The following is a 24,698-nucleotide window of genomic DNA, read 5'->3' as shown; positions in this document are numbered from 1 at the left end:
TTTAGGGTTAGGGGTTAGTCTTAGGGCACGTAAGGATTAGTGTGTATCACAATTAACCAGTCCAATCGGATGTGGTTAGATTCTTAAATTTGTCTATTCCGAAATTGTCATGTCAGAGAGGAGGCCCATGTGAGGCTTGAACTTGTTAATTATGAAATGCCACATGCAGGAAGTCATATTTTGACATCAGTAGTTTGACCTAAAATTTACCTTTGTAATCTTTGCAATAATTTTATCGATCTATAAGAAATGGCATATCTAAACACTTGTACTTGTAGTAGACGTGACTTCTTAAATGACCAATGACCTTGAACATATTGAAAAACATATTGCTTTCAGAAATGGACTCGTACGTGCTTGCTCCAAGGATTACTTCTAACTTTGAAGTATTATTTTCAAAGAAATAATCAAAATCAAAATTAAAGTGATACATTTGTTATTTTGTATCTAAAATTCTATCATCTGAGCTAATAAAATCACAAGATAATTTAATAAGCGTATCTATTGTTTTCATTCACAAGGTTACTAAGGGTTACCTGTTATTAACCTTAACTCTATACAGTGTAAGACACATATTACAAATACTTCACATTTTTTGTAAAATTCTTTTGAATAAGCACAAATATGCCCAGTTACTGGTCAGTGGTTCATCATGATAGGCTTCCAAATACAGGGACAAATTTTAAGACAAATCTAGGATGTTTTACTGAAAAAGAAACCTCTTCTACGGCGTGCATTAAGTCTGCAACTACTTTATCGAACGTGCCAAGTTGCGTTGCTCACAACGGAAGTACTTTAATCTGTTCGTGGTCGCGTTACATCACCTTTCTGCCAATGGTCGTGACAGGGCAGAGGTGATTGACACGCATTTTATCGTCGATACCCATCCGCACCTGTTGCCGATAATGTTAACCGGAACTATATTCAACATATCGATGGCTTACTTCAATTAGTACGATTGGCTTATTATTAGTCGTTGAGTTAGATTTCTGATTATGCTTAGTCAGGGCTAATTAGAATTTAAGTCTGAGTATGTTTGATGCGCTGGAACAGACAACATGAAATGACAGAAGCTGACAAGCAGTTGTAGGAAAAGATGCTGACACGGTTCTGATTGGTTAATTTAATAAATGTCAAATTAAGAACACATATAACAAAATAAAGTAAAGTTACCGAATTGCACCATGTCATCTTACAAGGGATTGCTGAAATTCTTTCTCTCGTGTCTTCTTCTCATGATGAAATAACACATAGTTTGGATAACATAAAAAGTGTATCCACTTCTTAACTGTCAAGCAAAATCTACAAATAAACCTGGACTATTTTCCTTGCAGATTTTATGAAATAAAAGAGATCTCATAAACATTCGTCATTTCAATTTCTGCCTCTATTCAATTCAACTACTGCTGTTAATCACGTGTCGTAAAATACGATAATTATCTCAACCCTATGCATCTTTCATTGTGTTTACTGACAAAGAGAGATCTCAAATTAAGGTATGAAATTATAGATTTCATAATTTGTTTAATATTTATGTCAAATCTTAAGGGTATTCGTGCCACTTGTCATATTATTATCGATGAGCCTCATATGTCGACAGGTGATATTCGCAACACTAATTTTTATTATAAAAGATAACAATTATTATAAATTATAGAGGCCAATTTTGGCAGGTGATTTATCTTTTGTTAAATAATTCTTGTAAGATAATAACGTAAGTATATTGCATGGGAAAATCTGTCATTTGTCTATTGTTCTAGAAATACTTGACCTTGAGACAACTGCGCACGCGTAGAATGTATTTGTGAGTTTCGGAAAGTTGAGACGGAAGACAAAGATCTACAGACCTTGTGGCTCATGAAGATTTTACTTAATTAATTACATCGATAGCAATTCAATTGTTGCTGATTTTCTTCATTATTTTTTTTACATCAGATAAGTTGTAAAAGTCAAAACAAACAAATTAAATTAGGTACAAATATTATTTGTTGACAACTAGCGAAATTGGCGATTGGTGTTCACATATGAAGGTGTATTTGAATTATAGTCTTACTGATATGAAATATTTGGGTTAATAACAATGTTGAAATCGGTTTAGTATTACATTTTAGTATTACTCGCAATGCTTTGTGCTTTTATTACTAACTCATGTTCAAATGTGTTGTACAAAACCAGTGATATATCCTTACCAATATAATTCAATCACTGGAATATTTTCAAATATTGGACTATTTGATTACAACTGCCGGTCTAGCTGGCAAATACAAGCTACGCCCATAGGCTCAACTCGGGGTTGCCCATCAAATTGCATTATATACAAACTATCTGCATTATTTCCTCTTGAGGAAATCCCATCATGTAGTGTAATGTCAATCTGACAGAGCAGTTCAATTCAAATAGAAGATGTCCTGTTTCCACTGCACTGATGACATACAGTAGAAATGCATGGACGTACGTGAGGCACTAGTGCCACTATACAGAGGTTTAAGGGTACGTTGAGATGTGATGTCAATCTTTCTGTCAATTCTTTCTTTCTTTCTTTCTTATTTTTTTCTGTAATTTTTAGCATCTACCACGAATGACGTCATAACAATGGTTTGGACTATTTCAAGCTTGAGACATTCGCATTTGCAGCATTTCTAACTGATTTATTTTCACTTTATCAACGTTGCTATTTATAATTATTAATACGTTTTTGATTCCAAACCATGTCCCATGCCGCATATTAGGATGTTAACACTTCCAAAAGATTTAGACAGCAATTCAATGTCATTTTATAACTGTCAGATAGTGATTGCACGCAGATACACCTCTGACATGTCTGAAATCGATCAACCTTTGAAGCTCTTTGAAACGCTCTCAAACTTGTTCTGACCCAGATCAGATTATAACTGAGTCGATTCTAAGTTGACATTCGTCTTTATCACATCATAATTAATTTCTTGTTCAAAACATGAAATGATTGTTTACAAAAATTATAGCTTTATTTAAAATGAGGAAACACACATCTTGGTAAGGGAAATTAGTGTCTAGTCACGTGACTTGTTTTTTCAATGACGTCATTAGGTTGTTTAGCCTTAATTAACCTATACATGTGGTATATGTCATAATTACATAATTACAGTTTTTGAGTCAAGTTCAAGAAAATGGTTGTCCCACAAGACGTTGCCTGTGAGTATTCTGTAGCCCTCTGTATGAAACACGTGACATCAGGGTGATATTGATGAAAATATTCAGAAATATGAAGTATTAGAATTTCACAACTTTTTTGTCACCATAATTGTATTCTACATGAGCAATACATTGAAATGAGTACAAACAATGTCAATTGTTAGTTTTGTGGTGTTGGAGATAGCGGGAGGGTTGTAAGATTATATTATTCTTGTTTTCATCCATTGTTTATGTTTTTGCCTTAGTGTTTTGGTTTTTGGCGCGGTATTAAATTTCAATTAGTAGTAGTAGTAGTAGTAGTAGTAAGATGTGAATTTGTTGATATTGGCACACAAAAACCATTTCTGATGGGTATGTTTAGTATCAAATATATAGCATAATGTGATTATAAACGTTTCATGATTTTCCTTTTGATAATTTTATTAAAGTATGATAACCTTATTACATATTAATATATTTGACATGATTAGCATCAAGGCTGACATTGGCACGGAACATGGGATTTGACCAATTCATGTTCAACTTTGTCTGAAGCCAACATTTGATATACACATTGATGTAATCTATTAAATCAACATGAAATACGTCATAACTTTTTAGTTTGAGCAAAAGTTTATTATTTTATTGAAATTTAAATAAGGGTATTAATAGAGGGGTACTAATAGTGGTATACTTCAAATGAGCATGCTGCAAGTCTTTATATCTAATTTCTAAATACTTCGGCAGATCGAAAACGAAAATTCGAAAGTTGGGAATTAAAAAAAAGATTTTATTGGAAATAAGGGATATGAGACAAACGTTATAATTTAAGATAACTTTTAAATTATATACTGTTGAAATCGAATTCTAAAGATAACCTTGTTGTCAAATCAGTAATCTTTAATCAATAATCAGCTTTTCCCTCCTACACTTAATTTTTGAAAACTGATGCAGCATTTATGTTGTGCAATAATTTGTTTTCAACTTAGTTGTTTAAATCCCACGAGTAACATGTTGAGTGTGATAACTCGAAATAGGTGGGTTGCCTGTTAAAGCATCAAGGAAGTTATACAAATTCCAGGATTAGTATCAATCTTCCTCGCTCACCTTATCTCCCGCATCATTCTAATCACCACACGTGCATAAGGGACTTAGGCTAAATTATGCGATTCCTGGATAATTTTGACTGAAAAGAGTTCAACATATCATTGCTAATTAATTGACGAGTTGAGTTAATTTCCGTAAGTTAATTAATCTTGGGACTAGACGAAAATTAATGCCAGATTAAATATTTTTAAAGTCATGCTATTCAAGAACTATTTATAAATACATTTATATATGGTTTTGACGTGTGTTTTATAATATTCTGTGAGATCTTTAACTTCTTTGAACACAACTTCGTGCGAACATTTTCACCATGCTTTATAGCTTTTGATTTGCCGTATCAAACAGGAGTTTGTAAAACAACCAACAGCACTGAAAGATGTTCATTAAAACGATGGCGCGATATGCTATGTCTGCCAGTAAACCCTCATCTCATTTATCAATGGGTAAACTAGTCTCAGGGTATAGGAACATGTTTTGACAACAGATGACTTGTAAATTTAAAGATACATACACCTGCAGGGAGCTATTTAAAGACATATCTCAATATCCAATAAACTAGTTTTCGTGTCATTGGTTGTTGATAACACAATTAACTGAACACCGGGTATTAGCATGCAAACTCATGTGTTGTACTATTAATAATTTTACTGGCTATTCGAAATTACCTGTATAATTCTCAAATTAATTTTGTTCACAACTTGCTGTTTTAAAAACAGAGAAATAATCCATGATATCGTCGCATGCACGTGATTGTTTGAGAGGTGTTTGCTAAAGAAAGATTTAACCCATACATACATTTGTATACATTCAGATTAAAGTACATTAATGTTAGAGAATCAAATGGATTAGAAGGATTTATTGTATAATGTATGTAATTAGTTTGAAGTCAATTCCTAATGAGATGCATTTGTAGGATTAGTGATATGACGATCAATGTTATTATATTGGTTAGTCAAATTCAATACAATTATGATTGATCAAATTTCTCATAACTCCTCATGATGTTAAAATGTTAATGTTAAATGATAAAAATAAAAAGAGGAAACAGACAAGTAACATTCCAGGACATAACATTGCAGTTATCTTGATTGTTAGTTTCAGCAGAGGTAGCATGCCATTATTAGAATGAATCTTTATGCTATAAGCTGCTATAGATTTAATACAAACATGATAAAGTATTTCTTATTTCCAATTCTTAAAAGGGTCGACTTTCTAAATCTAAGTTACCATACGCTCAATGCTAATTCACACAACTTTTTTGTTAGGATAATTTTGTTCTAAATGTACAATGTAATTGTCATTTTAACTTTAAATCGACCGTTACAAATTACACGCTAAATCATAGAACTGAGAATTATAGAGATACAGCGAATCCCTTCGACAGGTCTCATTAACTTATGGGAATCCGTAGTTGAGGGCAGTATGGTATCCAAGGCATACATGCCTTTGCAATAGCCACTGGATACTATACTACCCAATGGAAGGGCTACGCAGGATGATTGAATACCCACGTAAGGCTGATTATGTATCTCGGCTGTTTCTTTTATCATCACAAGAACGTCTAATAGTGCCTTCTTGTCATATACTTGGCAGTAATGTATCGAGACAAATATGCTTGATTCAGATGATATTGTCAGAATGTATGTTGAGGTGTCTATTGCTATGATAGGCCTAATGAACATCAATTTGAATACATTGATTTATGTACATGTATGTATTCGGCCCTGGGTATTTTTTATTATTCCTCAACCGAAGAACATGCTACCTCTCCTTGTTTGCTTGTCAATATTAAATATAATATTGTTAGAATTATTAGTTGAAAGTTGCAAAATGGCAAAGCACATAATTATGTGCATAAGATGAAATAGTCTTAAATAGATACATTTACAGGTAAATTCAAGTTGGGCAATTCCATTTGTAAGTCACACCCCCTTTGGGAAGATTTTGGAATTCCAACCAAAATTCAACATTTTCAGTCATCCCAGATAAAACAGTGGAAATGTTACGTTGGTGAAGATTTTTGGACAATCCATTTAGATTTCACAATTTTCCCGTTTTCAGCTGGAATTAAACAGGCCAAAAAGTCCAGCTGGATTAATAGAATGATGCAACTGGAACTTTCCAAATGGATGTGGATTTCAAATGGAATAGTCTATGACGTCATGTCTTACCTTGTTTGAGGAAGTTTAAATGTGAAAGCAGGACATCAGCATTATATGAATTTGTTAGCCTTGTGAAATCTTCTCTTGTCATTTTACACAACTGTTTTCCGTCCATTGTAAACCTGGACACTTGTACATCGGCGAGGGTATACTCCCTGACGGCCCATTGTACCCATTGTTGTACGTGGTCCACTGTCCACATGTTAGGATCTGTGGATATCAAAATAAACAAATTAATAAGTAATTAGTTTTCCTGTTACCTCTAACTGTGAACGACATATTGACTTGACGTTGTGACAAGAAAAATAGCACACCAAATACAGCTTATGATTGGTATCAATGTATTCGTGTTTTTAGGCATTGTGTTGGACTGGCTTATAATTGAAAATAACATCAACAGAAAACAATACGTCTCGTAGATTGTTCATCTGATATATATCATTACTGGTGTTCCACAAGGATCAAAATTTGGTCCACTACTTTTTTTAAACTTCGTGTTAATGGATAGAACCCATACATAGTACTTGCTTTCATTCTATTTGGAGGATGATACCATTATTGTTGGAATAACACTATTTGGTGAATGATACTGATTGTCATGGAGACCATTACTTCCAGATGCATAATTGCATGCACTCGAATCGCACATGATACGAAGCTATTGTTTCTGGTATTTAACTGGATAAAATGTGATATTTATATAAGTACATTGTAAGTGTTTGGAATAACTGTTGGTTACCAATAATTTCGTTGGTTCTAACTAAACATGATAATGGATATGCCTAGTGGTCTTTGGTGAAGAATTTACCCACACTAGTAACTAGGGGCGCAAATTTTTTTCAAGGTTAACCACTAATATATTGTGGTTTTTTTGTCGGATGTGAAAAAACTTGAAATTCATTCGTACCTGAGATTTGAATTAGCATAACATTTCAAAATAGGACTCCCGATTCTTGAACTGCTGTTGTTGAAAGGGTGCTTTATTCAACAGTTCAAGGAAAAGTAACTTCAAACTGCTGACTATGTAGGTTGGAACTGATCGCAGCCGCTCACTTACGTGATAATGAAGTGTAACTGGTTATCATCTTTAAGCATTTTGCCAAATGAAATCAGAAGATCTCAATTTACGCTGCAAATCCACTTTTTGATACTCTTTCAATAACACTTAAATAGTCTAAAAAGTGACGTGAATAAACCTATTAGAAATGACTTCCAGCCCAGGTCAATAACACGAACGGTGAATTAGCATACTGGACAGGCTCGCCAGTAAAGGGCGCACTTCCTGGATCGTAGAATTCAGCTAATGTTCACTTCTTGCACAGGTAAATAATATAATTTGTACATTTGAAACTAATTTAGTCCTGTTAACCTGTATCCGCCTTGAGATTGCTGTGAAAGACGACGAGGAAATTAAAGCTAATACCATCTCTGCTATTACAAGACTAAAAACTGTCAAAATTGGTTTGTTTAACGGGGTTTAATCCAATCAATCCGGTTTAATTTTATTTGTTAGGACAAATAATGTAAGGTAGGGTGAGCGAGGTCAAACAAACAGGTTGCGATTTGAGAATGAATAGAAATTGCCTATCACTGAAGTAAACACAGTTGTCATTTTTATGTGATTTTTAGTTGCATTAATAATAAACTGTTTGTTCTTGAAAACTTGATTATGTTATTGTCCGGTTTAGTTATACATGCAACTTGTTTATCTGATACTCGAACCACAAGGGTATTTCATCAAGTTAAAACAAATGTTCTTAATCATACATTGGTTCCTTTGCAAACAACATTTCAATGCTCAACATTGTCGATTCGAATGATTCTCTAAATTGGATTAAACAATGCGAGATTTCAGAATCAAACCTTTCCAGTTTTGTGGGGTCATTTTTCTAGTTCAAATCCATGAAATGCTTCTATTTCCCATAGTTATGTATAGCGTAATCATGGCGAGCATTTGGTGCTATTTTGGGACTTACATAAGTTGTTCAATATTGTGCATTGGTTCAAAAGTGTTGATTCCATCAGTAGAAGTATCGCTATGTACGTGCAGCAATGCGGTTAAAGGGGCAATTAATTAAAATAAATACATACACAATATTTTAACATAAAACAGAAACATTGCAACTTGTTGAAAGTACTCAGGCTAGACAGGAAACAGACTCTTCCACACACCTATACTACTACATTGAACAACTTCCTCCATAGATGCACGTTGATTAAAATTAAAACTTAATAGGTTGAGTAGCAGAGATTTTCAAGAGGAAGTTCAAATTTGTGCTATCGCATTTGCACGTTTCCGTTGTGGCTATGGTTCCCTGTGTATAGATGCTTATCATAAACCACCCTGTTTTCCGCATGTCCCCTTGCAATGTTTGTCTGTTTTAGTATATGCTTCTGCCATTTCTGAACACGCGATAGCTAGGTTGGACAAATCTATGATTTCAAAAGTGTTAAAAATTATCAAGATATAATTTTTTTTTCCAAGTGGGAGTGACACATTATGTTATTGCGATGAATGTGACGATATAATATGACGGTGGTCTGTAACTCTTGGTCTCTTAGTGTACGTTTGTTCCAATGAATTTCTAAGAAAAATGAAACCCACGAAGAAACAAGCAAACACAAAGGAACATACCCACTACTTTGTGGCGTTTATGAATGTTATAATGTATACCGTTTCTTTTTGTGTCACTTGCTTAATTTGTATTGCATCATGGGAAATGCATACCTATATACATGAAATTGTGAAATTCAAAATCATTTGCTGTAAAAATGGTCAAAGTTATGACCAATTTGTGTGGTATCAGGATCATTTGATATTTTACTTAATCCTTTTTGGTTCTTAGTTAATAGAGAGTAAAACCTGTTTAAAATAGGAAAATATCTCATTATAAGTGGGCGATAGGTTGTCAAATTGTTGCACTTAAGGCTTCAAGACAACTCGCACTTAATTTACAATTCTATTCCAGGATAACCGCAAAAAAATGAACAATTTCCAATTGCCAATAGGCAGTGTAGATCTGTATTTCTCTAAATATAGGGGGCTACGTGTATTTGAAACCTAGTATGCAAAATAGGGAATTAAGGTTAACCGGGATAGTTCCTCAGCAACCATACTATAACATGAATGATTTACTTAGACCTTTATGCGGTGTTATTTTCCAAACTACATTCGCAGAAGTAAGCTGTCTTCCTTAGAACCACTAAATAATAATTTCAAAATTTCGATAAAAAACATTTATAACGTTAATACATGTTCATCAATTTTGATTACGACGCACATTTAATCATGGATGGTTTAATGTAGAAATAATTTGCTATCTAATAATGCCACAAAAACGGAAAAAGATAAATACTCAACTTCAATGTTTATACTATTCCGCTATACCTGTATATTTACACTGTAATGAACTATGATGACACGTATAAAGACCTTTACAGGTAAATCTGTTAGATCTAGTCCAGAGTTAGCGGAAACTCACTATTTTCCAGAAACAGGATAATCTGGATGTAAACCGGACCTTATTTCTCGTAACATCTCCGTGCCAGTGATCATTGGACAAGCCCTAGGTCTCCCGCATAGAATGCAACAACGCACAGTTTACCATATCCATGCCGATATCATCTTCATATACCACATGACCGAAAATTTACTAAAATTGCACAAAAGCTTCATATTTTACATTTAAAAAACACATTTGATATTAAATTTCATATTTCAAATTAGTACAAATATGTCTAATCTTTGTTTAGTAATTCTTGAGATGGGTCGTCCTATTTTTGGGTTAAATTGTATATAAAATGTTGTGTCATTTTAGGAATTTTACAACCGCACACATATGGATACGATTCAAAAAGGCATCTTTTGAATAGACTCATTACAGCGGCAGAGATAGGCTATAGACCTGCCGGGGTAACCCCTGAAGTCAATCGAATTATGGTTCCAGCATGCGGAAAGCTTATAGACGGGGTGTATGTGAGACTACTAACGCTGCCGTATATTGCGTCTGATAAAAGATACGTGAGATTTATTTTGATAAAATATTAAAAGTGCATATTTTATAATCATTGACATTTCTAAAGATTTTCTAATATTTTTTGTATTGACACCTAAATTATTATATTAAGGCTCGGGTATAAAGGTGAACTTCCTTTCAATCATTGTGTACAATATCATTGTGATCAGAGGACAATTCATATTTAGATATAAGGAACGTGTATTCGCTAGCTCTATGTGCGGGAGAGCCTCGAAGAGCCATGAATGGGAATTGAACATCACGTTCTGTGTAAGGAATGCCAGTTTTCCATTGATTGGGAAAATTGCAATCTTTCCTTGATTGGGAAGAAAATAATCTTTCCAGTTTTGAAAATATATATTAATACTGTACAAAAACATATTACAAACTATCGAAACATAATAATTCTTATGATGCGATATATGAAACGGTTGTGCGGCAACATGCTAATGCAATAAACTCTGTGCCATCTATCTATATCAAAATAACATGACTTATGTGAAATACATGGTTTAATTAAGTCACACAAACATATTTGGCTCATTCAGAGTATGACCAGGGCAGCTATAGTGTGTCATGATATCTTAAAGCTTGATGTAGCCTCTCCGCGTATCACTTGTGAGTCCATTATCCCAATATTGTTTACCATCTTAATTTGACGATTAAAAAAATGAAAGTTTTGATAAATTAAGTATCAAAGTTCATATGAAAATTATGACATTTAAATTTTGAACTTGAAGTTGACAGCAACTCTATAATATTTTAATAAGTTTTGTGGGAATCGAATTGATGCAAATATAGCTATAAGATCGTGTAAAAAATAACAAGCGATAATTAAACTAATTTTGACCGATTTTTAAATGGCAAACTGTCAGATATGTGGCACTATTTTCGTATACTGCGGACCACTTTCATAGCCTATTTACTTAGTATTTAATTGTGGCAGAACTATGCCTAGTTTCGCTTTCTGGTCGAATCACGTAAACAACAACAAAAGCAACAACAATGAAACACTTTTCCAAGTAAACTCTTTGATTATGATATAATATAATTATAATGTAACATTGTAACTAAATTTCTAAATTTTTTACTTTTCCAATGAGTGGCTGAATGCGGCAGCTATCTGTATATTTGATGGTAGACGCGTGCCTAGTTGAGCTCTCCGTGCCCTTAGCAGGTGTTTTGCGCAGTGATTGCTTTTCACGCCGAGTTATGTGCATTGATCGCAGCATCTTATTCAGTAACTCCTCATTAATACATCCATAACAACAAAGAATGGAAAACCTCCAGAAATGACAGAAAGAAAATACCAACTCGATCCATTTATGAATTTTATATACATCGATATGACAGTTTTAGACAGCAGATACCTAAGGCAAGATTTCAAAGTACGCATAGGGGTCCGAAAGATACAGCTATGTGGCATTACGCGAACACTAAACCCTTCCCCTCGCACATACCAAACTGCAAACGAATAGTCCCAAAAATATATAAATTTTCATAAAAAAATATCAGAAACTTGGAATTTGATTAATATACTTGAATTTAGCATCAAAAATGCATTTAAATGAGTACAATCATGCCTAGTAATGGTTCGGCGTTTCTCGAGATATTCGGTCGTAACTGAAAGAAAATGTATAATTTTGAGACTTTAGTAGGGTAAATCCGATACATATGAGCCTAGCGCGAAGTATTAATCTAACATAATAAATCTATAGACATAGTATAGGGTCGTATATAGTAATAATACTTGTGTAGTGACTGGAGGGGTTGCCTTTCTGGCTTATATTAGTAATTGTGAACATGTTAGTTTGCTTGAACTGCTCTGCCGGACGTTTTTGTAGCACTAGTCATGGGTTTGTTTGTTTTAATGTGCTATGTAACTAAAACCAAAGGGGGAAAATAATACATTTTTGGATATTCTATTTTATGCTAATAACTTATCAATGAATGCACCAAATATTTACAACGAAAATATTACATTATGCGTGTATTTAATTTCCTTTTAATCGTAATACACGACAGTATGTATTCACTGTATGAAGGTAAAAACTAAACGCTGTATTTGTGTAGCATTTGTGGGGACAACAAACAGGGAGTGGGAGGGAGCAGAGAAGAAAGGGAGAGAGGGGAGGGAGAGCAAGAGAGGGATAGGGAGAAAGGGGTAACGAGAGCGAAAGAAAAGAAAGACATATAGGCTACATAATTATGTACAGACAGAGCGAGATAGAGAAAGAGAGTCGGAGGAATTGATAATAGTGTTGATTTTCCTGCGCCGGGGTGTACACGTACAATTAATACATGTACATTTGCCATGACTGCACCGATAAACCCTTCCGAGTCCCGAAGTATACCACTCATAAAAAAATGAGAAATCGATTTTATGTGATTTAAATGAAAATAGATATAAGGGAAAATAAGAATGAAAGCATTGTTTCTAAATGAAGAATACCTTATATGTTTACAATCATAATTAGTTTGGTGGTAGTTGCTGGTGTTTTTGTATAGGTTGTTGTTCACGTTTTTAGTCTCTGTTGCATCGTCTAAAACCTCAACTTGCATTAACGTTGTAGGGTACATTCTGTAAAGGGCATACAATGCTTTACTGACATGCCAAAAGGATGAAAAATGACAGCAAGTGACTTGAGTGTGATGAGGTAACTAGACCATCATAAAGAAACTTATCAAAGTCATTTTTCCTTCGATTCCGGACGGTGGGTACAATCGCCCAAAGCTTGAAAAGGAATCACGTACTTTATAATTGAATGCCCTATATCTACTATAGATAATACGGTAATTTTTCTTATAGCTTTTATGCAGTGTGAGCTCAAAAGATGCCTTGCAAGTCGTAACCCTCAAACCGCGAGCAGGCAACAAAAAAGTTAACAATAAGGTTTTGTACCTTTATAAACAAAATGAAAGTTTTCAAAAATTGTAATGTCGTCACTTTGTTTTAAATTTCCATAAGAAATGCATTTAAACATTTAGATAAGTACAAACATGACTAGTTTTGGTTCAGTAGCTTTTGAGTTATTTTTGTTATCGGGGGATCTAAGAGGCTGTCATGTCTGCAAAGTGAATTGAATAGCCGCGTACACAGTACTAAGGACACCTGCTTTGACGACGCATTGCGCCTATTTTTGTTTATCTGTACCTTAAGGGCAAAGTCCCCTGTACTTTGACAGTTTAGAGTCATTTTGCAGGATGGTGATGAAGCAAGGTTATGTATAGAGCTGCTGAAGAATAAAACAATCACTGACACATATTGGCAAAGGTTTAGCAGCTATCTGGATGCCAAAGAATGAAAAGGCGGTCTCATGTTTTATGTATATATCATGGAGATGTGTTTCTTAAAACTGTCTCATACAAACAACTGTATTCTGTACAATCGTGTCTGAGACATTTGTCTTTTATTCATTTATTTGTTTCCTATTCTTCAAAATGTTTCATGCATATTTGATATGTTAGAGCTTGTTTCTTACCAACAACTACATTTTCAAGTGTCTCGAAAGTTTTTAACTTTGTCACTTTTATATCGGTTGTCATTTTTGTTATGTTCTTTGCATTTTAAACTAAAAACATATCGCAATTGAAGTTCGTAGTGTCTCCTGCATTATTTTGAAACTGGGTCTCATCCTTTTCATGTTTTGCATTTTATCTTTTTATTTATCATAATTATTGATTGATGAGTTACAATGATTTCGAAAATGAAAGCGGCTATCAATTGGCCTATATCATATAGCCTACATGCCAAAGGTGTTTTTCTAATTCCTTTTAAACATATATATGAATTATCAAATATGCAAACAACTGGCATACATATACTGACCAAGAAAATAATTAAAACATATAAAACCATATGATTTAATGAATAAATATTATTCTATATCTGCACTGAAATATTGATATATCGTATTCAAATATATTTATTTTACATCATAAACAACAAAATATACAAGAAAAATAAATATTCCAAATAATAATTAATTGTATTTACATGTATCTTTGGTTTACTTATTATTTATATTAACTATTTCTGATTTGATCAAAACAAAACACACACATGAAGAGTAAGAGCAGAATAAACACCAGAGCGCAGGGGCACCCTGTTGAAGTTGTGTATGAAACTTACATCATTTACATGATTATGCATACAATGATTTTATGAATAATAAAAAAATGCGAAGCAATATTTCGTATTCTTAACTATGATAAAGTATTGCACTTAAAACAAAACTCCAATTTCTCATAACAATGAACAATGTGACAAGTCTTTCAACGTAATTGAAAATTGTATCGCATATTGCTTTTTGATGTAGCATAAAACCCTCTACATCATATTGTGAGCGCCATTTTACTCCATGAATCCTGCATCAAATCGCGACATCAATCATCCTTACACACCGTGCTGACACCTTAAAATGGATCACTTTGAAAAGGTGATGAGATTAAAGGTCTTTCACTCGGTATTTCATTGAATTTGAATCAGAAAAATATACACAGTTTATATTTAGGTCTTTGTTAATGAGATTTGAAGGTAAAGAAACATTCTTTTGTTTTACAATTATAAGTTAATTTAAGTATCATGATTGTGTGTAGCGTGGAATGAATGAAAAAAGTGATTATTGGTACTTAACTTGCCATGTACTTTTTAATTATGCATATTAATAACCTGTTATCTTTAGGTGTGATGTTTAAGGTACTTTCTTAATGTTAACTTTATAGCGCAAAATGAAATGTTTAATCACACACCGTATATGAATATAATTATTACAAAACTTTGTATATGCGTCAGGATGAGTAGATGGTGAACCATATCGTAAGCATGGTAAGTGTTGTAAGACCGAAAGTAGGACCAGGTCCTTCGGCCAGAAAAGGATGAAATTGTATCGGCCAGACGTTTAACACAACTCCACACAAAGCCTGTCCTCAAAAATAGAAACATGGGCACTTTGCAATTTTGCTAGAATATAAATCAAAAACTTGCCATAATGCCACGAGTTCGATTCTTTCGCGATTTTGGACCATTTCTTGCATAATACGACCGCGGCCGCGATACTTCAATACCAAGTATTCTTGTACCTACACTTTGAATGGATATTTAGGAAATATTTCAAAATACAACCTAAGTGTGTTACATGTTTGAATTAATGGTAGCAGAGCAGAGGTTATTCCACAGCAAGGCAGGTGCTAGCCTAGTATATCCCTCCATATTTTATGATGATCTAAGTTAAGATACAACTACCGTAGTTTTTCAAAACGACGCTTTGGCTTTAACACACACACTATTGCTGATGTCACATACGTACATACAATTCGTATAATGTGGTCTTCTATTTCATTAATTATGAAACTATTTTTCAACAGTGAATAGAAAAACACTTTTATCGCACATTTTAGTTGAATTTATTTTTAGTATATTTCTGATCTTATACACAAAAATAATAAGAAAAAACAAACTTGCATTGCCCTGATCAGTGGTCGTTATCTGAATCGAATGTGAAACGGAAAATTCTCTTATAATTGTACTATCATATAATTTGACGGTGTCTCTGGTTTGTATCAAAAATGTGTCCAATCATTTTAGGAAACTACGTGTACCTTCTTATATCTTTCTTTAATGGAGCACATTATTATTTTAAAACTTGACTTCTGACGAGGACCCGATTAACTCTATGGGCTAAATCAAGAGTATATGGGGGCACGGCGTTATACCATTCCAAATAATTTATAAATAAGTGTGTTTCAAGAACAAAATAATATAGAATTGAATTTGAATGGTTTTGTTCATTTTTAGGCTTTGACATTAAATTGCATAGATGCACTTCAAATGTAAAGATCGGTCTAGATTGATTAAATTTCATTATTTTCAAAAAAAACGCTCGGTTGCACTAATGAGGTATATACTTGAATCATCAAGTCTACGTGAACATATGAATGCTAATTGGCAGATTCATCATTGCTTCAAGTGATTTGGTTCGCAATTCCACCTGTTTCTCTGACTCCTGTCTTTCGTAAGATGAACTCAAGTATACATATTCAGGTTCATGTGTAAATGCACCAATATCATTAGCACAATGACTGATACTTTGATAATGATAACGACAAAACTATAGTATTCACCTAAGATAATAATATATAAACATTAATGAGTGAAAAGGAGGAGGACCAATTCATGTTATATCTTTGTTTTGTAGTTACCAAACTACTCTAACAAATCATCATAAAGCTATGCCTTACATATGGTTGTATAGGGGTTACGATAGAATTAGGGTAAAGGTTATTTAGGAGGAGTATTACTGTATACTGATAGTAATATATATTTTTTATCATTATTAGCATGTGGACTTTTTAAAATGCTTTTGTTTCGAAAGAATAATGCACAATTTTTCCAGAAATGTTTTTACTAAGCAACAGCTATTTCTTATTCAATTTTCATACATGGAAGTTAACTATTAATTATGATGTTACCTTTTGGAATTTTAATCACTAATAATTTTACATGATTTTGTTTTACATTCTGTTGAAATAGTGTAATAATAATTGTGTATTTATTTCATTAACAAAAGCTTTGAAAGTCATTCAGTTGTCTTGCTAAACTTAATATACAACATTATGTTTACATTTGGACCCCATGGGCGAGGCAATTGAAGGCTGGGTTAGACGAAGTATACCGTATTATGTATACATAACCCTTATTGAAGGTTTCTTCATTTGTAACAATGTAATATCAAATAGGGTTTAGGGCAAGAAGGTCCTATCTGCAATAGCTGCCCTATAGACATGTTGACAATTTCTACTTACTATATTGTATGCATCTAAAAATATGAGACCTGGCAGCTTTTGCAAATAGGGCTTTCTGGTCTTAAACCCTCGATTGTGTCAAGTGTGTTTGTTGCACTGTGTCATTTCAAAATGGCCGCCAAGGAGGTATCAAGGCACATTTACGAATTTATGCGACAGCATTAAGAAATGAGATATTCTGTTGTATTTTATTAAGCTTATTTCCCATTGTCTTTTTGAAATTATATAACTTTTAACAATGAAGGGTTCATACGACATTAAACACATTTGATTACCACCTTTCCATCGGAAGCATATAATAATTCTTGGAGTTATATTAACTTAACAATAAAATAATATTAATTCTGTACTTAAGTAAAATGCTTTATGGTTACATTTATATATCTTTTAATGTGTAAAAGGAGTCATATATCTGAATTTCGTTCAACTTTAGGAACGTTTATTTTATCTAAGTAATCTATAGCTCAAAAATCAAGAAATTGACAGAAAGCAATAGTCTTAATGAATAAAAATGGCGAACTGTACTTATTTTGACTCTTGCTGACGTGCTATTAGTATTTTTATAAATTGCTCATAAAACACCTTGAAATCATATATGTGTTTTGTCATTTGTTTATTTAAAGTAGTTGTTTCTCAGAATCACAAATGCCTTTGATGATTTCAATGAGATTTCAATATATTTATTCTTGAAAAGTGGATTTTTTTGACAATTTAGGAGGGGGTTGCGTAGCACCAAACCCCCCTGGCTACGGGCTTGTGACTTTAGTTGTGTTTTGATTATCAAATTTAACAAGGTCATCGTCAATGTAAAATGCAATTTCAGAATAATTAAAAAGGAACCGAACATTATATTTGAATATCACCGTCAGACCTCTGGACATTTTAAATTTAAAACCGGCTGAATGGACATAATTCACATACATTTCATTATTATCACGCTGCTACAAGCTGCATTTGAAATGTTCTACAGAAACAGGTGTTTTCTAGACATGTAATTTTCATCTTTCATGCGCTTGACTTTTAAGTGAAAAACACCATTTAATATGAATTGACCATAAAAACGTTGAACAAAAATATCTATTTTGAATTATTTTAGTTTTGGTCGTAATTGATCAGTTGATATTAATAATATATATATATATTGGTTGTGTCCAAGAACATGACCAATGATAATAATTAATATGATCAAACTGCAACACCCACAGTGTGGTATTTAAAAACAACATGAACTTGGTTTATGCTCTCTTGTTTTTGTGTCAAATTTTAATTCATTAACATTTTGGAGTATAATTTCTCGTTATTGATTCTTTAATGTCAGATCGAATGACGTGATGCGTTTTATATTGCTTACATGAAAGGTCGTTCTGTGATCTAAACCTGGTAGGCAAAAATATTGGAATGAGAATAGTAAGACATTATGTGACCTATTTTGACATGCTAAATACGAACATGAACTAATGAGGCAAAATATACGAAGTTTCCAGAGCCACTAAGTCAAAAACGTAACTATTATTTTTGGTATATGATGTACACAAATGTGTAATTAAAATTACGTCATTATAGATATGCAATAATGATTATATTGAAAATATTAACGCGTAATTAGGGCGTAACTTTACACAATGGATATTTGTACAAGAAAGAAAACTACCGTTAAGGCTCTTCTATGGTAGAATGGGCAAGTTCATTCTCAACAGCCAACTAGTTTGGTCAACGAATAAACAAACAAATAAACAAACAGAACAACAAACATAAAAACACGAAGATGGACATGGCACTTACCTGCAGGTACAATGACTCTCTTCTCATTTGTGGTGACATTAGGGGGAGCTGGTGACGTTCTCGTCCTCTCTGGTTCTGCTCCAGGGTAAGGCGGACATTGGTAAGGGGGTGCTGCCTGAGTCGCTTCCGCTAATCCGGGCTGACCCCGTTTGTTTACACTACAGTCCAAAGGTGATTCTGCCGGTTCGACTCTCGTCACCGCCTGTTGCACACTTTCGTGTCCGTGATCTACCTCTTGTTTCATTCTGGCAATATGATCCTGACACTGGTTCCAATCGTGTTGTTGGTGTTGTTGAGGTTGTGGCGTCGTCGGATGTTGTTGCGACGCGTTTGCGCCGTTTCCTTGCTGCTGTTGGTGCCCCGGCTGCTGCGGTGCTCCAAGCGGCGGGGTCGTGCTACAATGTGGCGATGGTACACCGGGCGATAGCTTAGGCTTTGATACAGCCTGTGCTATATGGACGGCTGCTGACGGAGACACGGCACTCGTCGTTTTCGGTGGTTCTTGATGATATGTGTTATCAAACAACGACTGGTCCTCGGAGACTACCGATAACGCTTCCTGTAAGAGTATTAAGAGAAGAAACGGAAGAAATATGATGTCACTTGAAGATATTCCGGAAAACGGCGCATAATTATCAAATACAATGATATGTATCTAACATTGAAATTAAGGACCTTGCTTTTAGCGATACGATTACTTCAAGATTGTAATAAGTGAATATGAGCACCAAAAATGGCCCCTCTTACCGTACTTGGAGATAGTGTTTGCTCACAACAACGTACAACATTACACTGATACAATGAGTCTCTGTATCAACCCCCAGGGGTACATGCACTTCAAACAATTAAAATAAGTCCATTGTCAATTGGGTGTCAATGGGTAACTTTGAGGTGGGTACGGGGCTAAGTGGATGATCACTCCGGCGGCTCAGCCTCCACTTTACTAATTCTATTGTAAGAAACAAAAGGGATAATTAAAAAAGGAAGCGACCGTGAGACCCAAAGATCGTGCCGATGCAATGTCTGAGAAAAAAGATGAGTCGATGGTAAATTGTGAGTTTTCCCATAGACAGGTTAATGAAATGATGTGTTTAGACAACCTTAAATATAGTTTGTTTGTTTATGCGTGTTCATTTGTTTGTTTATCATTGATTGAATATAATTTTTGCATTTCATGTAAAGTTGTGGAAATGGCAGTTATTATCTGTTCTCATGTACGGACATGTTTCCCACTAAAAAGAGTATCATGATGAAAGGTATATGGATAGAGATAAATATTAAATGTAAAAATGAACCAAGGACGTCTTCTTTTATTTATTTATTTTTTATTTATTTATTTATTTATTTATTTATTTATTTATTTATTTATTTATTTATTTATTTATCTGTTTATTTGTTTTGTTTATGTATTTATTTATTTATTTATTTATTTATTTATTTATTTATTTATTTATTTATTTATTTATTTATTTATTTATTTATTTATTTATTTATTTATTTATTTATTTATTTATTTATTTATACATTTTGCATATGTTTACAGTATTTTTAAAACTATGATATTTTGAATAATATTATTATTCATGTTTTTCAACCAGACATCAAGGTTGACCATTGATGAACAATTTTTTGTTTGTTTCAAACAGTAATATAATAAATAAATGAAAGTAAAAACGTACAGTGGTTTGCCCATGTGCAGGATATGCATTTTTTACTCCTGCTTAAAAATCCCGACACATCCCAACACAGTTTCAAGCCATGAAATACGATTTTGGTCAAATTTTCATTCTTTTTGGTCAAAATGTATGAATTAATATTAGTAACAACTGCCAAGAAGATTTTTTGGTCCTTTTAAGCTGAAATGATGCGTTACTGTGGAGCTCTATGGGGGTTAATTTGGCTCATTCCAATTAAATGTAGGCTAAGCTTTGGACATGTGAAAACATTACAAATATGCCAACACATTTTGAAACAAAAATCTACCAAATTGATTTAAAATAAGATCGTACATTGTGGCTTTAACGGAAATGCTACGTTATCGCGTTATTTCATCTTCCACTGCCTTATCGTCGTTACCTATCAATTTAAGCGACTATCGCTCGCGACAAACCTTTCAACCGAGCCCAATCATGATCATCATACACCACCAGTGGACCTTATCGTGACCTGCTGACGAATAATTGGCCTATTATAGGCACGTGCCATGGGTAGATTAGCGATATGAGTCGCGTGGCGCACAGCTTGAAGTTGTCTTTGGACTTCACTTCTCAGCAATTGAAACAGTGACAAGGATTTCACACAATAATGTCAGTCTGTGACTTTTCTTATGTATAGATTGATTATTTATGATAGAAATAATAAATTCAACTGTACGCCGCCCATGGAAAGTGAAATCGTAATTTCAGAATAATTCCTTTCATTATTTAATATAAAAAAGGAAGGGACGAGGTATAATTTATAACTCAAATTTAAAAAATGGTTAATAAAGAAAATTAAAAAAATGTCTGTGAGATTGCAAGTTAGTAATACAAAATGCTATTTTGAGGGACCTTAATAAAGCCGTAAAGTTCAATCAAAAAACTGCCGACGCATCGTACCCAAACATGATGAAAAGTACCCATCAAAATACCCATCAAAAATAACTCTAAGTCATGTAACTAATAAATCCAAAACTTGGTTCAAAATCCGGCAACACCGCTATTGAGCTTCCCTGTGCCAAACCTGTATGTTGATATATCCAACTCCCATCATGCAATGCTGTTTTAGCACGCGGTACAAGTACCATAAATAATAGCAAAATAATACCCCAATTTTGGGGCCCACTTTGATTAAAACTGTAATTTAATGTGATAAATGTATTAAAAGAATCCACCATAAGAAAGAATTTTTGCCAAAAATTAGAAACAAATATCAATATTTTCCCGTTATTTACCCAGTTATTTAATTAATACTTCCGATCTAGATATTTAGGTCAACTCCGGGGGTCAACTTAGGTATTTTAGTCTCAGTTTCTGCGACGGTAATGAACACCAATTAGTGATAGGTGGTCAGCTATAAGCTTCCAAGAACTTTACGTGAAATTTATCATAATCGTGTGTGAAATAGAAAAGCAATATAATATAGACAATAGAAAAAGTACAATTTATTTTTACAGATCTGGTGGAATATCGCTATGGCATTGTGGGAATGCACTGATATTGTCCCATGCCAAACATCGAGCATGAAGCGGAAACCAGTGTTCCTTATCGGTTGCGAACACCGGGGGAAGTTAGTAAGGAAACTGTCATTGCAAAGAATCCAGGAAACTGAAGAGAAACCGGCATATACCATGACCCAGCGTATGTCAGGCCAAACCGTTATGCTGCTAGCTGTCTAAATGTTGGTTGCATTCACAAAAATAGTCCACTTTTCTCAAATAACAAATCTATCCTCTATTGAACATAATTACAGACAAAGATAAATAAAATGGATGTCCATAACAAGTAATGTTAGTGCATGGACATCCCGGTGTCTAAAAAGCCCAGATTTCACGTAGAGTTCTTTAATGAAAACCCAAATAAACTTGTACTAATATTGACCGATCCCTGAATAAATTGCGTGACAAAATCCCTCATATTTCATAGTAGCGAAATTGTTGATGCAACAATTTTTAATGGAGGTATTATGAACTATGTTATCGAAAATGAAACCATTTCTGACGTGACCAACTATATAATTGAAGACAGAATTAAAAAGACTATTTTGCGTATGACGTCCTGTCAACCAGAAAATCAACAATATAGGCTTATAAATGAGAGCCCAATAAATCATATTAAATTGCTCATCGTATAAAACTCAACATTTTCCCAAAAATGACACAAAACAATAACGGTATACCTAGAAGTGAAAGCAAAAAATATTTCATCTGAATAAATTAAAAAGTATGGAGGAAAATAAGTATGTGGCTATCACTGAAGCAAAGTTGATGACCTGAAGTCTTATAGCATTCTATATACCAGACACATATTAAGGTAGCTCGGAATAATATCTCATTCCATGTCATGCCCATGGTCATAGCATATGAGAGCGTTTTCCTTCTGATGATAGGAAATTTAATTGGCAAGATGAAAAGCGTCAATACCCGTTCATTATAACTGACCTATATCATTTAATTCATGGTTAAATATTGCCAAGTCCTTTCTACAAATGTCATTTGTTGAAAACAATGATCAGCATTTCTTGCAATCAGCTGTTTTGTAGCCCCCGTGAAATGGCAGACGTCGTACATAATATACCTCTCATTCCCACTGATGAATGAACGTCGAGAACAAGCAAAGTTTAAATGAAATTTGCAAAACTTTAAAATTTTACCTATTCATCATGTTCATTGGCAAATTTGAAATCTCTACCAACACTACAAATGCGCATGAGCATACCTTGGAAATTAATAGTTCAGAAATAACGGAAATTAAGTTACAAAGCCTCCTAAAGTTTTTTGAAGTTTTATTTACCGAACTCGTCACTATTGACAACCATAATAAGTCAAAGACACCTCGTAACAATTGTTCTCAATACCAGATGACCAATATGTGCTCTGTTATCACAATGTCTAGTAAAATGGTTAATAATTATAGCATTCGACAAGAAAGCTATTTTAACTGATGTAAATGATGAAACATATAACAAACTATGGTAAAGCCAAGCAAAGGACCTTAAGAAACAAACCGTTTAACAGACATATATAAGCTGAGGTTGATATCAGCTGCATTACTGCCGGCTTTGTACAGTTGTAATGCCAACTAATTTATCGCGGAAATGTTAGGAAGAATTGCAACAAAAAATGTATGGTCGGGACAGGATTTACACTGTGTTAACATGCCTGGCTCCGGGGCTAGTATTTTGAGATGTGTAGGAACACAGTATAAAGTGGCTGATGGGCCACATTTATACATGTTATTTGTCCTGAGAGGGAAAAAACTATAAATATAACACAAACAGACATATACATCTTATTGTTGAGTACATAATTTTAAAAAGATACAACTTTGAAGCTTAGAGTCCTAGTACATGTATATTGAGATATGCTTAGACCTCGAAATTGACTTGATGCCCATTTTGTCGACAATGCAACAATATTGTCTTCGTGAAAAGCGAGACTATAAGTGTGGAATATGTTGAAATTTGAATGCCCTAATTAAAATTTTAAAAAAAATTGTGTAAAGTTGAAATTTGAATGTCCTAATGAAAAAAAAAGGATTTCTTATTGCTCAATAATATTCGTTTTCTTATAGAATAAAATAATTTGATTGCAAACATACTGCATGCATTTTGTATCATTATGCAAACAGGACATGTTATCGGAAACCAATATCTAATTTGAAAACATCAAATGGAATATTCTATATTTCTCTACATTAAGAATTTGCACGCTTACAGCATTATTTTAAACATTTGAAGACAGTATGTGCAATTTGACCTAGATCGTCCCAGTTATGTTGCCATGGTTATCATAAACACATGACAACAAAATGGTTGGATTTATTACTATTACAAAAAGTGATTTCTAATTTGGAAAATATCCAGAAAATTTCTATAGTTTCTATAATGTCAGAATGCAATTTATATGTTGAATGCGGACAAAATATGAAGAGTATATACCAAGGGCTTTGTCAACAACATGATTGTAAGCTTTTTAGCC

General features: G+C 33.5%; 1 protein-coding gene across 1 annotated transcript in view; it reads right to left on the bottom strand.

The window, feature by feature from the left end:
* The window catches only part of LOC140170480 (transcriptional regulator Erg-like), a 102,588-nt gene that overhangs the window by 75,373 nt on the left and 2,517 nt on the right, over positions 1 to 24,698 (bottom strand). Inside the window, exons 2-3 of the mRNA XM_072193841.1 lie at positions 19,022 to 19,580; positions 6,429 to 6,629 (exon numbers count right to left, since the gene is read on the bottom strand). Coding sequence (XP_072049942.1) covers positions 6,429 to 6,629; positions 19,022 to 19,580 — 760 coding nt within the window. The remainder of the gene's footprint in view (positions 1 to 6,428; positions 6,630 to 19,021; positions 19,581 to 24,698) is intronic.

The sequence above is a fragment of the Amphiura filiformis genome, chromosome 14 (genome assembly GCF_039555335.1).
Source record: "Amphiura filiformis chromosome 14, Afil_fr2py, whole genome shotgun sequence".
In the NCBI taxonomy this organism is placed as follows: domain Eukaryota; kingdom Metazoa; phylum Echinodermata; class Ophiuroidea; order Amphilepidida; family Amphiuridae; genus Amphiura; species Amphiura filiformis.
Note: the sequence above shows the minus strand (reverse complement) of the source record. Positions and strands in the feature narration are given on the sequence as shown.